The sequence below is a fragment of the Mugil cephalus genome, chromosome 11 (genome assembly GCF_022458985.1).
Source record: "Mugil cephalus isolate CIBA_MC_2020 chromosome 11, CIBA_Mcephalus_1.1, whole genome shotgun sequence".
NCBI classification, from domain to species: Eukaryota; Metazoa; Chordata; class Actinopteri; order Mugiliformes; family Mugilidae; genus Mugil; species Mugil cephalus.
In genome coordinates, this window is record NC_061780.1 from 7,343,284 (window position 1) to 7,360,959 (window position 17,676).

At 41.6% G+C, this 17,676-nt stretch overlaps 1 protein-coding gene across 2 annotated transcripts; it reads right to left on the reverse strand.

The window, feature by feature from the left end:
- Positions 1 to 776: 776 nt before the first annotated feature.
- On the reverse strand, positions 777 to 16,761 carry lpcat3 (lysophosphatidylcholine acyltransferase 3). 2 transcript variants are annotated; one of them, XM_047597830.1, is made up of 13 exons: positions 16,458 to 16,761; positions 13,886 to 13,993; positions 12,242 to 12,351; positions 11,945 to 12,038; positions 11,663 to 11,700; positions 9,339 to 9,517; positions 9,129 to 9,237; positions 8,954 to 9,040; positions 8,562 to 8,725; positions 4,469 to 4,616; positions 4,029 to 4,184; positions 1,767 to 1,910; positions 777 to 1,661 (listed from the first exon to the last, which is right to left on the reverse strand). In XM_047597830.1, the coding sequence occupies exons 1-12, from the start codon at positions 16,540 to 16,542 to the stop codon at positions 1,791 to 1,793; spliced, it is 1,398 nt and encodes a 465-aa protein (XP_047453786.1). In that variant the 5' UTR covers positions 16,543 to 16,761; the 3' UTR covers positions 777 to 1,661; positions 1,767 to 1,790. The 2 variants fall into 2 exon arrangements, with proteins under 2 accessions (XP_047453786.1, XP_047453787.1); XM_047597831.1 differs by having other exon boundaries at positions 12,242 to 12,348; positions 16,458 to 16,759.
- Positions 16,762 to 17,676: the final 915 nt, after the last annotated feature.

Below are 17,676 nucleotides of genomic sequence, written 5' to 3' on the forward strand. Positions count from 1 at the left end.
AATTCATCTCGTCGCGTTATAATTTTCATCTTGGTGAGCGGCGCACTACCTTACTACCCCTCCACCCCCCCTCTTCTTCTTTAATAAACACGTTTCTAGAATTTCCCACTCATCAGCCCTCCCGTAAACTCACTGCAAAATGACGTCATGTCGAGCGCCACGAAGGAGATGGGACACGAACCACGGAGCTTCAAATGCAGCATTTTTAATGAACATTACAAAAAATTTCATTTGAAAATCACCATCCCTCCCTCTTTATCCCTCAAACCCAACCCCGACACCCACCCCACCCCACCAAAAAACAAACAAACAAAACAAACAAAAAACCCCTCCCATACACCCTCCCCCAAAATTGTAAATTTGCAAGGAGTAAGGCAAAAAAGTAGTCTCTTGAAATAACTGTTCATATCAATTAATTATCACCATGTCATGTATAAATATTACTAAAATCTGGGCTGTTGCTACAGTGAGGTCCGTGCTCCTCATGTGTGTCCCTGTCAGCAGCAGAGCAGGGTGGGGCCTTCCTCGTTCCCGCGTCCCCAGCAACAAAACCTACCAAAGACGAAGAGGCATTCCCACGGCTGGATGAGACAAGCACTCTGTGTAGTTACCGCCTGATGTTTGAAACCAGAGGAACAAGTCATGGGAGGAAGAGAGGGAGGGGGGGAAAAAAAAGAAAAGGTGGTCCGTTTGCTTCCAGTTCAAGCAAGATGACACAAATCCTGACCTCTGCTCATAGTGAATGGGTTTAAAGTAGAAATTGTAGTGACTGTGTGGTGGTTTAGTGCCGTTCAGAGGGCTTTAATAGAAAGGGACAGTGGAGAGGGAGAGATGTGGAGAGAAGAAAAGCAAAAAGATCACCAGGACGATGCGGCTTGTTTCATTAAGTCTTATCCAAAGCTACAAAATCTTCTTTTTCGTAAAAGCTGTTAAATCTCTATAAAATCTTTTGTTTTTTTCATCCCGTCACAAATCAAATTAAAATCAGAAGAAATGCACTGTAAAAACATTCATTAATACAAGGCCATTTTGAGTTAGAGTTTGTGTGTAATGTGTGATTTACAGTGCTTGTATAACCACTGGCAGCCATTTTGAAGAAAAAACAAAACCTGATAATATTCTTATAATCACCACAACCTTTCTTCTTCTGCAGAAAGCTGTACGCTTGCTGTTTTATTACATCAGAGTGCCACATATGCTGGCGCTGTGCTTCGACCTCCCGCGAGGGCTTAATGTTGCTGCAAAACGTGGGATGAGAGCGATGAGACAAAATAATAATAAAAAAAAAAAAAAAACAGGAGTCAAAGACCGACTCCGAACCAGTGAGTGCAATTCTGTATCGACAGCGTGTAAGTCTCTTGTGTTCAAGTTCCACATGTCTTGAAATTTATAAAAAGAAAACCGTCAGGAAACTGCCCCTGATTGGCTCACAATTACCCCCATGTGGCACAATGGTAATTTCCTGTAAACATTTCTCCAAATGTTTATAAAACACCCTTCCCCATTTAAAACACAAAAATATATATAAATGTATTTTTACATGGACATATATATATATATATATATGTATATATATATATTACTAAAGGCCTTATAATATTTTCCATTCCACTCCTTCAAAGTCACAGTTCCCTTCATTAGATGTCCAGCCTTAGATGCACCTGGAAGAAAACACACAGGTTCACGCTTAAAAATAAATAAATAAATAAAAAATGACTCACAGGTGAAATTCATCTCTAGACATTTTTAACATGATAAATGCTTACCATGCTGAGTCCTCGTACCAGGTTTTATTCTTGCTTCTTCTCAGTCCGTGGTTTCTTAGGCACCAGCGCCTTACGGAGGTACGGTAAGATTAAATAGCATACGAGGAAGAATACGTGACCACAGAAATAGACGGAGGAATACACCTGAAAAAACAAAGGTGGGGGAAATACATGTTAAATGATGTCCCATTCCTCCCTGTGAACCCTCAAAGCCTCCTCCTCCCTCAAAGCCTGAGTGTATAAATAGATTATCCCATCATTTAAACCATAAATCATTCTAGTCTCTGTTCCTAAGACCGGATAAACCTCCTTTACAGCCATACAGAGACAGAGCACGGCTTTACATGCGGTCTCATTAGACTTTTCACTTGACCGACTACATCAGTGTAGTCTAAACCACAGCTAACATCTTCAGTAAAAGTCCAGAAAGTCCAGTTGCTTTGGTTTTAACTTGGTTTCAGTGAACCGTCGAGTTGATGGCTCAGTTATCATAATTTTCATGTTGTAAATTCAGGGAAATGGAACCTCTGGAGTATATTTAATACCCTCCCTGATGTCTGAAACAGCACGTTCCTCACAAACATGGCTCCTTCTGTGGTCTGAACTCAACACAAGCAAAATAACACAAACACAAAATAAAAGCAATATATCAAAATTTCGATATAGTACAGTTGCGCTTTGTACGTGTTTCCACTGAAAGTTGCTTTGTGAATGAGCTTAAAATCTTGTCACGCGAGACTTCACTTTGAGGAAGACGGGCTTCAAATGAACTGGTCACATGACCTCCTGCGTCGTCTCCACTGACGCCGGTGGAGACGAGGGGAATGTATCGATATGTCTGAAAAACCACCTCATTAAAAGATAGAAGTGTTTTAGTGATATTTGAGACGTTTTCAAAATGTAGGTGTTTCCATTACCATTTTTTTATTGAGATTTATTTTATTTAGATATTTCTAGGGGTAATGGAAACGCAGCAACAGTGTCTTTATTAGGGATGCACGATAACTTTTTCTTTTGAAACCGAAACCGATATCTTTCTGCTCCAAAGGCCAATACTGATAACCAATAACTGATAACATACCTGGAGATAAGAAAGATTAATGAACAAACAGGTTTGACTCTGAAAATGAAGATATTTATTTTTTTCAGATGAAAAACTATTAGCACGCAAACATTTGCTAAAAGATCAAACAAACAAAACTATATTGATATTTTGATATGATGATATCACAAAATAAAAGGCCTCTAGACCTGAAATACTTTGCATCAGGTTTAAAAGTAAATAAAGTGAAGAAGCGCATTACATAAGTTCTAAAAAATAAATAATGCACTGACACAAGTTATAATCAAACAGTTCTATGCCATTTCTCCCTTCCTGTGGTATTTTCTTTAAACATTTATTTCACTCAGCCAGCGAACTGACGCTCTGACGCTGATGTATCTGCCTGTTACATTCTGCCTCGACGGCCTGAGAGACTGTATCATTGTACAAGTTTCAGCTCAAAAACAAGTTTTGATCTACTCCCATAAAGACCGATCTCTGAAGGGCAGAGATTGTTGTTCATTTTTTTCAATCAAACAAATCAAATGTGTTGTTACACGATCGTTAATGGAAGCGCATAGGTGAACAGCGACTGTGTTTATATCCAGCTTGTATAGCGATATCTCCCACACTTTTTTAACGATCATTGCTCTCTGCATCTGAGAAAAGGGAGGATTTGGCGGCAGATATCGGGCTCTGTGCAGGACAAAGTGATTTATTCTAATATCAGCAGCCTTTAGAAAGATCTGGGGTTTGACGGGTCCAATCTTCAGGTCATCAACAAACTGCAACGTTATCTGCAATATATGCGATGACTATGAGCGAAGAAAAAACAGGCACGCAGCTCTCACAGCGGGAGGTCTGACCCGGGACTTTTGCCGATATGAAAGCACCAGAGGAGAGTCGGACCGGGTGTGAAAGAGTTGACGAGCTGTTTACCGACATGAGGGAGTGATGCATTTTTTCAGTCAGAAGGTTGTTTTTCCCGATTATACTGACGCCACATGAACGCAGCATTCACTGCAGGCCGTGCAGGTCTCATGTAGGAGAGGGAGCGCCTGATTAAAACGACGACTCACACCGCAGTGCGGACAGAAATAATAATAATAATAATATCGGTCCGATAATTATCGTGCACCCCGAGTCTTTATTTGACACCGAAGCTCGTTCCCAAAGCTCTACGACACAAGTGAGAGCAAACGAAGCCTTCCCCAAGTTACCTTGAGCCATTTGTCGTAGGTGAAGAGGCAGAATGGCACTAGAGGATACCCCATGAAGAGCCAGTGGACAAACTGCTGGACTATATAGATGAGGGGGTAGAGTGCGCTGTTGGCCAGCTTCGTCAACAAGGGACTATCCCTCACCAGAGCCTGGGCCTGTTACACAAACACATCAGAGGAATGATTACACAATAAACTGATGCCACACCGTTAATGTAGCATAATATCTAATGATGAGCGCGTTCAGCAGCGACATGCTTTTCATTAACCGCTTTTCTGGCAGTAAATAACAAGCGATGGTCACTCGTTAAAAATTCATCGGGGGGGTTTACAGGATGCAGACAAATGTGGAGATTTTAACAACAGAAACACGACACTCTGAGCTTTTTACGCACATTTCGTACCCATATCCACATTTTCCCCCTGTAACTGAAGAATACCTGTCTCTCCACAGTGATGATGAAGAACTCCATGGAGAAACACAAGATGTATCCAGAGTGAAGGCCGTGCCAAATAGTCAGAAAGAACAGGGTGGTCAAATGAGACAAGGTCTTATTGCCCAGGAACTTCAGCCTCTTGAACACATGCCTTAAAAGAGAAAAAGAAAAACACAGTGTCATGGATCATCCATTTTTCACTGCACATCTAGATGCATCTAGGCAGCCACAAATGCTTAATGCATCAGCTATCAAAGAGCACTCACATACCTAGAAGTTGGTGTTGCATAGCAACTGAGTTATATTAAAGCTTTTCAACAACTTTACATCCTCTACAAGAGTACTCGCCTCAATGGCAGCACAGGCTACACTGTTAAGGCAAGTGCGCACATTATGTTTTCAATCCCCAAACCAGTTCTCATGCAGCCCAACAGTACCAAGCCCCAGGGAGTAGTACAAAACAAAGCGCTGTTCATTCATTAACACGCCTCGGATAATTAAGAGTGTCCACAATCCCTGCACATACATTTCACCGTCGACAGAATTTGGGAGCGCTGACACAACTGACAAACACAACCCAGTGCAAACGCATTGCAATGTTGTTAAGACGACGCAGCGTAGAGAATGTTTATACGTGGCTGTGGGGGGAAAATGATTCACTACAAACTAAACATGACAAATGAATCATCACGTACACAGAGCATGCACGCTTCGCTAAACAAAAGTGAAAGACTACAACATCAGATCTGTGAGACGCAAAGACTTAAACCTTGCACAAATTTAAGAAACATAACAGCTACAATCTTTGTGTCATCTTGTGGCAGCCTCTGTTTTTTAACCGAGATATTAGAGCCACACAGCTGATAGCTGATAGAGCTCACCCTGATACTGAAATCATTTAACAAAAGAGAATTAGTATTTTTACATGTCCGTTGGATTTTGCACCAAATGTTGATCAACTGAATCAACTAGAAAGCTCCCAACACTTTCAAAGTCAGGGTGCAACAGGTGGAGCTAGAGACAGGAATCGTTTTAAAACCTCAACTAAGGTTTGACATTAAAATGTTTGATGGTTTAATCTTTACATGTTTAGACAAATAACACGGTGAATACCATTTCATGCAGGTATATCATTTATGCACGTAGTCATTTTCCAGCACCAGACTCTTAACTCGTAACTCTTTCCCTTTGTGCTCAGGCTATTAAAGTTGTGGCCAAGGAGCTCCTGGTATTTCATCAGCGTAACATTTATAAAAAGTCTAATTTACGCAGTTTTGACAATTTTATTAAATATTCTAACCTGAAATAAGACACTTTGACTTACTATGGTGAGCACATAAAACACATACAAGTGAACCTGCAGAATGACACATACCTTTTAACGAATTAAAGGATTTTACTACCGTCTACTGTCAGTTTAAAGCACGCTCAAGATTTTAACTTCCTCGTTAAGGTCTGGTTTAGAACTGCAACTGTAACATCATTGAGCCACTCTTTAATACATAAGCTCATGTTAAATATGCCGTAAAGCAGTTTTGTAATGTTTGCTTCTTTGTTTTTTTGCACGATGTTGTTGCTTATGTTGTTCATGCACAGCATTGACTGTGAATGAGTATGATGATGACAGGGGGTGAAAACTGACTTTGACATTAAACGTGTGTAGTACGGTGGACACCGCTTTGGTAGTTCTCATTGTTCTTCTATTCTCGTCCCTTTTAAACAAATAAATACTAAATATATGCAACTCATCTAGTGCAACTAAATCCGGTTTTTCAACTGCTTAAACGTGTGCTAAGAGTTAGAAGTGGTACACCTGTGACTATAAATACACCTTATTTACTAAGGTTAAACAATGACGTAGGTGTAACGTCCTGTATTTCATCTAAAAAAAGAGAGTGAACACTCTCTGTCCACCAGTTATACAGTACAATCTAAACAATAAATCAAGTGCTAATTTACTTTAGTAAAAAATCCCTACAACACAGAAACATTCATTTCCATTCTCACTGCCCCTCCGAACTCCATGTGTCAACTCCCTGATCTGCTTCTCTGTCGTGGTGCCTGAGGGGGGCATCAAAAAGCACTGCCACAAACTGAAGACAGAGGGTCACTTCTCCAACTCTGACCCCAGATGCATGTTGGACCGTAACCGTCCACAAATCCAGCAACCCCACACCCACGGACATCTCCTTCCTGAACGAGCTTATCAACTATCATGCTCACTCTGCTCACACTCTGATGTCCACACAGGAGTGAGCTGGATCAACGCACGCACGCCTGCTGGACCTGACGGCATCCCTGGACGTCTGCTCAGGCAATGTGCGGAGCAGCTCACATCATCATCGTCATCATCATCATCATCATCATCATGAAGTGCTTCGAGTGACTGGTCCTGGCAAACCCAAAAGACTCTCTCCGACCCACACTGGACCCACACCAGTCTGCCTACCGCAGCAACAGGATGGCACTCTGTGCTCACACACCTGGACAACAACGGCACATATGCAACGATTACTAACTTCAGCTCAGCATTCAACACCGTCATCCCCTCCAAGCTGGCCGCCAAACCTGGAGACCCAGGCACCAACACCTCCCTCTGAAACTGGATCATGGACTTTCTGACCAACAGACCACAACATATGAGGTAAAGCTGCACCTGCTCCACCACTGTGCCACAAGGCTGTGTTGAGCTCTGTCCTCTGCTCCCTCTTCACCCACGACTGCAGACTAACTGTGCATGGATCCAACTCCATCATCAAGTTTGCTGATGACACCCCAGTCATTGTTCTTATCAGCAACGACAACAAGGCAGCCTATGGATAATAACCTGCACCTTAACACCAGCAAAACCAAGGAGCTCATGGTGGAATTCAGGAAGGAGAGAAGAACAACACATGACCCATCTCCATCAAAGCGGTGGCCACTGAGCTTGTCTCCAGCTTTAAGGTCCTGGGGACACACATCTCCTGAAAACCTGTCCTGGACCACCAACACCTCCCGTCTGGTAACGAAAGCTCACCAGTGCCTCTTCTTCCTTAGACACTGACGAAGAACCATCTGTCTTCAGCCATCCTGGTGACCTTTTACCACTTCATGGTCCAGAGCATCCTAACCAACCGTGTCACAGTCTGGTATGGGAGCTGTTCTGTCCGGAGCACAAAGGACTGCAGCGAGGAGTGAAAACTGCCCAGTGCATCATAGGAACGCCACCACCGTGACCTTACTAAACTCTGCCCCCCGGTGACTCCTACACACCAATCCACTCAAACCCCTCAAATCCTCACCATCACCACTGCACTACTGGACTGTTCTGCACACACACACTTATAATAATCTGTTTGCACAGTACTACGAACCAAAGATTGCACTAGTTTAGTAACTTTAGTTAGAGACCGCTTAATATATATGTACTTTGTATGTTTATAATCTACTTACTTTTAACACACAGATCCATCTGTATAATATGTTCATAGCACCTCAACCAATCACTGTGCATAACTTGCTCACTCACCTGTATATATGGCCTCACCTCTACATAAGTTTTTATCTGTAAATATTGTCCATATGTTCTAAAAACCAACCTGTACCAAATCGCTTATATAACACTATTTATGCTACATGCACTTGCTACTTATTGCACTTCTGGTTAGATGCTGAACTGCATTTCATTGCTCTGTACCCGTACATGTTCAATGACAGTAAAGTTGAAGCTAATGTGAATCTAATCTAATGAAGCAGTTGTGATTAGTAGAAAGTTTAGTTCATTAATGCATTCAACTGAAATGGACCCTGTGGCAAAGTGTTCAATAAATTGCTTAGCTCACTGTGCTCGTTGAGAAATTGAGTCACACTTTCAAAGAATTTCATGCATGAAGCTTATGCTGGGAAGAAAATGTCCATAATTGCAAACTATTTAAACCAACTTCCTCTGTGTGGTAGTTCTCGACGTGTTAGAAAGTAACTGCAAACAGAGGCTTCAGTGTGCAATCAATGGCTACCGCTCAAGTTTTTGTGAATGATTGCATACTGTACTTTACTGCTGTCATCTAGGTAAATATTTGACGAGCTAGAGAAGGAGAATGTAAAAGACACCGACCTGGCAGCCCAGGCGTTCGTATTGATGTTGAAAGAAGAAATAGTTCCTCCAAATAGTGGCGTCGTTTCAAAGAGCCACACCTTCATGTTGGCACAGGCGTCCCATTGGTGCACACCATCCACTACTCCATTATACCCCAGCCCTGACAGTATACACACACCCTCCTGTAATACACAAAACACAGAGAGTATTTGTAAGCACAAAACACTGAGATAATCAGGCCATCTAAAGTTCAGTATTGTTGTGGTTTACTGGTAATGCTCTCTTACAGAAGTGTTCTGCTTGTGCCACATGTACATACGTGCAAATCTTTTCATTTTCAAATTTTAGACACCAAATCAGCAGCATTTATCCGTTTTAAGGGCAGACTTGCAGATCCAGAGACTACTTACCGCGATGACCCAACAGCTGACATATTTATACAAAATGACTTTGGCCCAAAGCAGTATAAACACACAGCGATACCAGAATGGCTGAGCCTGAGGAAAGGAAATAGATTTACATTTTAGACCTAATAATAGATACTTTGCCTTGTGTAAAAGTGATTATTTGCATTGTTGTCATCACCTCATACTCATCTGTTAAGTAGTAGCTGTCTGGGTAATAAGGACTAAATATCGCGTATATCACTAAGCAGAGAAACCCCAGAGAAAACCTCTTCAGAGCCGGTATTACACTAAAAGAAAGAAATGAAAACATGAAGATTAAAGGTGGTGACACTGGCAAGTTACTTCCTGAACACAGATTCATCAGTAATGACTCTCCTCACTCTGTTACCTGTTGGGAGGCTTTCCGGGGCAGTCGGTGAGCTCCCCTGCCACCAGCTTCTGGTAGCTGCGCATTGTAAACTGGGGACCCACCAGGAAGCCGCCATAGAAGTAGGAGAAGCCGTATACCTCGAGCAGCGAGGGGACAGATGACAGGACTGCTTTCTTCTGCTCTGAAGTCAGCTGAGACTGGAAGCCAAGAAGAAAGAACAAGACAATGAAGTGAGGGAAGTATTTTTTTTTCTCTCCACCGTCTGACTGAACACAGGCTTTAACTTAAGGCTGTTTCAGCGTGCTACAACGTGACCCTCAGCATTCATCTGAGCGATAACATTAATGATGAGGAGATAAGAGATAAAAACTCAGTCAAAAGTGCAACAAAAATTAAAATGAGGTAATGTGTCTCAGCTAACTTCCTCTAGATAGGCTACCTGCACAAAAAAAAACACTCTACTAGAGTTTGCCTTTACATTTGTCCTGAACACACACACACAGTATAAATACCCGCGTGACAAATGTGAACTCACTTGAGATCCGATCACTCTGACCCCAGTTGGAGGAGTCTGTGACCACATTAGTTCAGCAGTGTGAACACAGTGCATTCTGGGTCACATTAAGGACCGCCTCCTCAACTTCTGTGCTCTTGCACAATCAGAGTTTTCTGTTTTGTGTCGTCTATTGATCAGTAATGAGATCCTTCTAATATATTTTATTCCTGTACTTACTGACTAAATAATAAATAAATATAAAGACGGGTTAAAGGATTAATTTTCTGAATACTATGTGTGTGTCATTCCGTCTTAAATAACAAACATGGGGTTGATTGGAGATGTGTCCATGTGTTCTGAATTTCTATCTTCTCCCCATACAAATGTGCCCTGGACCAATCAAAGATGACTGACTGAATTTTCCATGAAAATATAACTACTGGTATGAACACAATTGTAGCAAATCACATTAACAATACCTTATTATATAACTGAGGAGTCATACACAATTATGTGTTAATAGACGTCATTTCAAGGCCCATGTGGAGATGTATTTCAATGCCAGAAGTGAACAAGGCTTGAATAGAAGAATGAGGGAAAGTTAAAGCTGCACAACAGACACAGCGTTATGAAATCACTTAAAGTCTGGTAAACTGAAGTAAGACAATGAATGGCAGACACTTGAGCGATGCTGGGGCCGATTTCATTTTCACACATGGATTGTCCACCACAGACTCCAGGCCTGAACCCCAGTGAGAGTTTCTGGGACGTGCTGGAGAAGACTTTGAGCAGTGGTCAGACTCTCCCATCATCAGATCTTAGTGAAAAATGAATGCAACACTGGATGGAAACAAATGAATTTGTGCTCTAATCAAAGCTAAAGGCGGTCCAGTGTTTTTTACAACACCAGACCGCTTTAAGGAGCTGTTGGCATGGCAACTTGTGGTTGCTATTACATCACATCCTGTTTTTATGGTGTCAAATAATTAAAACGAAGCTTATCCAAAAACAAAATGGAACTAGAACATGCGTCAGTATTATATTAACGACCTAAAACGACTGAAACCATCCTTGAAAAGGAAGGTTTAAACGATTTTAAACCATCCTTGAAAAGGATGGTTTAAGGTTGTTTTCACACCTGCAAAAATGAAGCAGACTATCAGAGGAAACGATCGGCTCTGGTATAAAGGCGGCCTTAGTGTTTCAGTTCAGACCACGTTCAATCCGCCAACATGGAGGAGGCGGAGCTTATAACCTACACTGTAGCCTGTCACCAGGGGGAGCTCTACTTGCTTTGTCTTCACTCGAGGACCTGCTCTGCAGTCAATATTTATGCAGAGTAACAGTCTGGTGGTGTCTGTTTGGGTTAAAGTAACAAAAACTCACATACTCTCCAACACATCTGTTTGAATATGTAAATATCCTGGTCCTCTTCTTTCTTAAATGAGATGATTCACCGATTTCCTTTTGTTTCTATGGTAGCGGACACGACATGTGGCACAAAACAAATAATCTAACCTAAATAATTTGCAATAATTGTAACAGGCTTTTTAAAGAGAGTCATTATGAATCATAATAATTAATATTAACTAGAATTATTACTAAATAATCCTGAAAATCATCTTTAGGCCCGGCCCTGCAGGTTTGCATGGAAACCTTTCCTTCTCACTGTTTTGAGGTCAAAAATGTAAACTACATTAATTCAGCACAAAACAAACCAAGAAAAAAAACAAGAGATAAAGCAACCCCGTTCCTTAGCCTTTTAACAGTGAAGACGAGTATCTACAACAGACAATATCTATGTATTGATCAAATATGCAAAAGCAAAAGAGATCAGCCAACTCACTGGTTCCTTGCCGCCGTCATAGTAATCAAATGACAAACCTGTAATCAGAAAATGCAGCTGCTGTCAGAAACTATGTTAAGGTGACTAACGCTATCATGATCACTTGAACACACGTCTTATATCATGAGTAGCTGCTTTATCAGCGTTAATAACTAAAGAACAGAGGGAGGCAGCAACAGCACTGACAGAAAGATAGTGAGTCAAACACAGTGAAAACAATGCTTTCATAAAATGACTGGATTTAACAAGCAGAGGGAGCGAAGTGAGCTGCAATCAACTCACCAACGAGTTTGAGTGTGAGGACACAGTGAGGCATCGTCCACTTGATGTCATACTCCTCTGTTGCTGTGTAGTAATACCCTGCCAGCAGGTATAGCTACAGGAAGATGAAGAGAGGCAGGAAATGAAAAACCAAACGTTCCAGCAGCAAATACAATCTAGGTTCAGCGTTATCCATTAGTTAAGAATTCAGAGGCAGTGCCATTTACAAAAAAAAAAAAAAAAAATGTACCAGGCACATATAGGCTAGAGGAAGCATGTGACTTTATCACAACATTACATGCTCGGGGGAAAACTCACCATTTGAAAGGTGAAGCTGCTCAGGACAGCGGTGACCGTCCTTCCCATGAGCCTGAGCATCAGGAACTGGACAAGGATGCATACTACGGAGTGATAAAGCTGAGAGCCTGGGAAAAGAGACGGACATAAAAAGAAAAAAAAAGGATGAGGGTGGGCAGGATGGTGAGCGCAGTAAAGTGCAACCTGAAGGAGTGGACATGACACCAAATAAATCCGACTTAAAAAGATAAAGCTACAGACCTGCTGTAAAATCCAAGTGCAGCAGCAACAGACAGGAGTAAAGAAAAGAGAAAGAAATCAATGTTGGCAGTCTGAGTTTACTCTAACGGGCAACTCTCCCATGAGGAAACCGTATCCAGTCATCCGGTCTACAGGTAAACATCACTGTTACCAGATTTACCTTAGATAGGTTCACTCTAGTGTGGGGATGAGGCAATTAGTCTTTCGGCCGTTGCTGGTTTTCTGTGCCTTTTATGTGAATTAATGATTATTTTTCATTATTGAGAGTTTTGTCTGTTTTTTTTGTTGTTTTTTTGTGTCAGAAATGAGAGAAAAATGTCCTAAAATGACTAGAGTGGAAGAAGAACTAGTCAGACTGCTGGAGAAAATTTTTGCAGCTCTAAAGTGAATGGAGCTGAACTGACCATCTGAAAACATCCCAGAGGGCTGAAAGGTTTGATTTGTAAAAGCTTTGAGCGTTTTATTGACTTATCAGAGCGAGAAAAGAAACGTCAGGTTATTGATGAGGACAGTGATCGTTATTTACAGCGCTCCGTGTGAACGCACATTAAACAAGATTAACTTTCACTTTCATTTAAATCTCCGGTGGACAAACCTGGTGGGATAGACAGAGTGCCACATTTACTTCCCTATCAACCCCGACGTGACTAGACTCATGTCGATTCATCCAAATGTAAAAGGATCAGCACGGCCTTTGCAAAGGCAGCCACAAGGCGTTGTGTTCAAGAGATGAAAACAAAATGTTTTATCGAGCTTTCTGTATTCACAGGCTCGGACAACACGGACGGAGCGGCAAACATAACTCAGCTCACAAATAATTTATCTGCGACTATTCTAATCATTAATTGTTTCAGTTAATTTTATGGTTCCAGCTTGTCAAACGAGACAATTTGAAGCTTTTCTTGTCTCATATTGGATTTTGAACCGTTTTGAACACAGAAGAAAACATTCAATGATATACACCTCGGTCCCTGAAAATTGAGGTGAGCATTTTTCACAATTTTTCCAATTGCTTATTGACAAAACGGTGATTCAATTAATTGATAACAACCAGAAGTTTGTTTTTTTGTTTTTTTTAAATGACTATGGCCTCTAAGAAAATACTTCATCCAGTCTCTGCTGGTAGAATCCAGATTGTCTTTTGTCAAGTGCACACATGAGACATTTATCAGAATATTAAAATACAGAATAAAGAAGAAAAAGCAATCAACAATATACTAAATTAATTTTTTGAAGTTTACTTTTTGCTGAATAGAAGACATTGAAACCAAACCTATGTAGAAACAAGGCTTAGTACATTGATACTAGAACACAATTATACATCAAGTATGACACTATAAACTGAGACCCGACTGTGAAGTCTTTCCACAGACGGACGCCCTTCAGACTCCCTCTTCTTCTCACCAAAGTTGAATGCTGCTAGAGCCAATCCAGAGAGCGCGTGGAACAAGTGGATGACTGTGGGGGACTGATAGAACAAGAAGCGCCGGTACACCAGAGCACAGGGATACCCTGCAGGAGACACACACAGGAAAATATGTTAAGGGGGTTAGAGCACTGTACGTGCCGCCATATCAGCAACTGTTGGCACACGCACGGCAGAAAATTAGACCCATTGGTGAGTGTGTGTGTGTGATGCGTGTTTCTGCAAATCAGGCAACTCAAGGAGAAAGATAACTCGGCAAAGCGTCAGAAAGAACAAACTCCAGCGGTGGTGGCGGTTGCACATCCTTTTATAAAAACTGCTTTGAGCAGTTACGTACCACTTTGAGGTCAAGTCGTTTCAATTAGTGACTCATGTTAAAACGACACCGAGAATGACGGGAGCCTATCCCTGCTGACACTGTGTGAGAGGCGGGGCTCCCTCCGGACAGGTTGTTGAAAACAAAGAGACACACAACCATTCACACGCCTAACTATGGTTTACAAATCGACAAATACCAGTTTGATATAAAAAACCTGTGCAAGGACAGGCAAAGGCCCCAGGGACAGTGTTAACCACTGCACCACCACACCACCCTATTCAGATGACATACACATCTCAAATACAAATAACCCTCAAAAATCTACATAATCAATACATTTGTCCAAATTGTGATGCAGTCCTGCAGCTATTTTACTCCATCCACACAGTCAAAAGTTTGAATTCAATGCAACTTTGTGTCCAAACTTTTAAGTGGTAGTGTATATTTATAGAATAATATAACAAGGAAGCATTCGTATCAACCACTTGTGATCAGATGTGACATGTAAGCATACTTAAATGACGGATGTAGCACTGAGTCAGCAAATTTACATAAACCACATAACAGGCGCCTTCCTTGTTAATCATGGTGCAACAGAGACCAGAAATCAGAATAAACTCCTTCCTACAAATTCAGCTTTGTCCCCAAAAGATCCAATGAGTGAGACTCAACTATTAACACCAATAAAATAAATCTTTCTAACACAAAACACATATTTCAGTTCTGTCTGGTCCTGAAGTCTCTAGGGGGGGAAGTTAGCTTAGGCGCGTACCAGAGAAAAGGGCAGATAAGTCAAAAAACACTGAGGGACTGATTAGCACACTGCGCACGTTTAATTTCATCGCAGAACTCGCGGAAAACAGAAAATCATAGGATTACACCAGCCTTATCTTTTTAAAACTCCCCCAACTAATCAGGTGAGAGGCCGAGGCAGGACCAACCGTGTGAGCCACTTGGACCAGAGTCATGCACACAGACTCCACGGGTATCATTAAAGTTCAACTAATGTGTAACTCTCTGAGCCATTGTTTTTATTTTGGAAATATCGCCGTATTCGAGTCCAGCACTCTCCCAAAGCGACTGACAAAACTAAATGAAATCAAAACTATTCTTAGCACAGGAGACGCTGACAAAACCGTTTCGTTGCCTCACGAGCCAGTAACTACATGACCACATGATTTTGTAACACACATTAAGCAACGCAGGGACAAGGGGCATGCAACAGGCTGGATGAATGGTTTCATGCGTTAACAACCAAAGTCTGATCTGAATGACCACATTCAGCCTATTGTATTGCTGGTGTGAGGCCAGAGAAAAACAGACGTGTCCATGTGCTGAGCAAAGTTCACAGAGGACAGCATTGAGGGCACCCTCCCCCACTCAGAGGACTAACTTTATGAGAACCCTCAAGGACACAGTGCATTTAATCAAACTTGAAAACCAAAAGGGACCACTGACCAAAAATGTCCCCGCTTTTTCAAGGATTTAAATTTAAACTGGACCAAGACAACCATAGAAGTACTCGCCCACAGACCTCATACGCCCACTAAAAACAGGACTACAGCCTGTAATAAACCAGCTGACTTGATCTTAAAGCAAAGCCTGTGCATTTTGCTAGGACAGTGAACAGTGTCCCAGCATTTAACCCCCCTGGTTGTCCTCTCCTGTGTGTGGGAAATGTGGAGTTGGGGGACATGTTTGGCAGTTATGCTCATTCTCCTTGTCAGAGCTTCTCCCTCCCCCAACAACAACAACTTTGGACCAACACCGGTCTCATACAATAATGCCAAACCTTCAGCCCACGGATAAGTCCATCACAGCGTATTTTAGTGATCTGCATTTCCCTGCTGCCCATCAAACCCCCTTAAATGAAAATACTCGGAATATTAGGCAATGAATTAAGCTACGGTACCAGACACATGTTAGCTGCTGGTCATCTTCTTAGCAAACTACTTGTATGTTTTGGGAGGAGTGTGTCGTTGACTTAAAAGCTTCCTGGAAATAAATCTGCTATTACAGAGATTCCTCATCTGATTTATTTGCAAATAAGACAGTTTCGCTACGAAGATGAGAGCTGTGACACATTTAGTACCAGACTGAGCCTTATGTTAGCTGACACAACGGTTACAGAGGGAACTCGAACCTGTCACCGGGACGGGTGTAATGTTTTTATTTTTTGTTTTAGCTAGCCGCCACGTTAGCCCGAAACTGATTCCCAAGGAGAAACTCACCGATTAAAATTGATAAAATGAGTCGAACCGCCGGTTCGGGGGAACCTAGGGACTCCGACAGATTCTCCAGCAAGGGAGCCGCCATCTTTCTTGTGGGCGGACACGCTTCCTCCTCTACTGACTCACGGCAGACATCCACACAGAGTTTTTAAAGGCTCTGTACGGCTGCTTCCACGGTGTGGCCCTCCTCCCAAAATCCCTCCTCTGCCGACGACTTACCTCACTGTTGTGACTGTATTTTACTATTATCTGTACCGACTGAAGATGTCAACACACTTTTGGCATGTGAGCTGACTCGGACACTCTGTGTAACCCGGTTTAGTGTTGCATGGATGTGTATTAACATAAATCCTCTGGACTCAAAACAAACGTGACACAGTCTGAGACACAGCGGTGCAAGTCTGCCCCCGCGTGGTCACAAAACAACACGGACGAACAAGAATCAGAATCAGATTTATTTTGCATACTATTATTGCCTGTAGTAGGCGTAAATATACAAGGAATTCAGTGCACTTAAATTGAGTATATGGTATGAAAAGAACAGACAAAGAAAGAACAACATAACTAGACAAAGACAACGCAGTCAACCAAATAAAACAACAGTATTATATTAGCTTATTTATTCAGGAAAATGTGTGCAAATTATACAATTTACAGAATCTTAAGAACTGGGACATGTAGCAAGACACAGGTCCTACAAACAAATGGTCAGAGAAGAACAAAATGAATATTGTTTTTGTTTCAATGTATTCTTCTTTGTTTGTGTTTGTTTTTCTTGTGCTTCATCTCAGCCTGTGTGTCTAACAGATGGTTGATCATCAGGAGTCATGCAGTTCATCAGCAATTGAATCTTTTTTGTTTTTAATGTCAACCGAAGATGATTATAAAAAGATTATAAAAAGGTAACAACAGTGCAAAAGCCCAGAAGCTGAAATTAGAAATAACATTAGTAATTCTACCCCAAAACAAGCCAAACAATAACAGAAAGGTCAATGTCTATGTCCAGACTTTATCCTCAAAGTGCAGTTAAAACAGATAAAGTAAGTAAGCATAAATAAGTAAAGAAGAAGTCTTGTAGACTGATTGGCTCCCTAGACCTGACAATAGCATGAAGGAGGGAGTAGGGAGGGGGAGGGCGGGGACACCACGACTTCTTTAACAAAAGAGGGAGCAACACATCACATCTGTATAAAATAAAATATAAAAACTTATACTATAA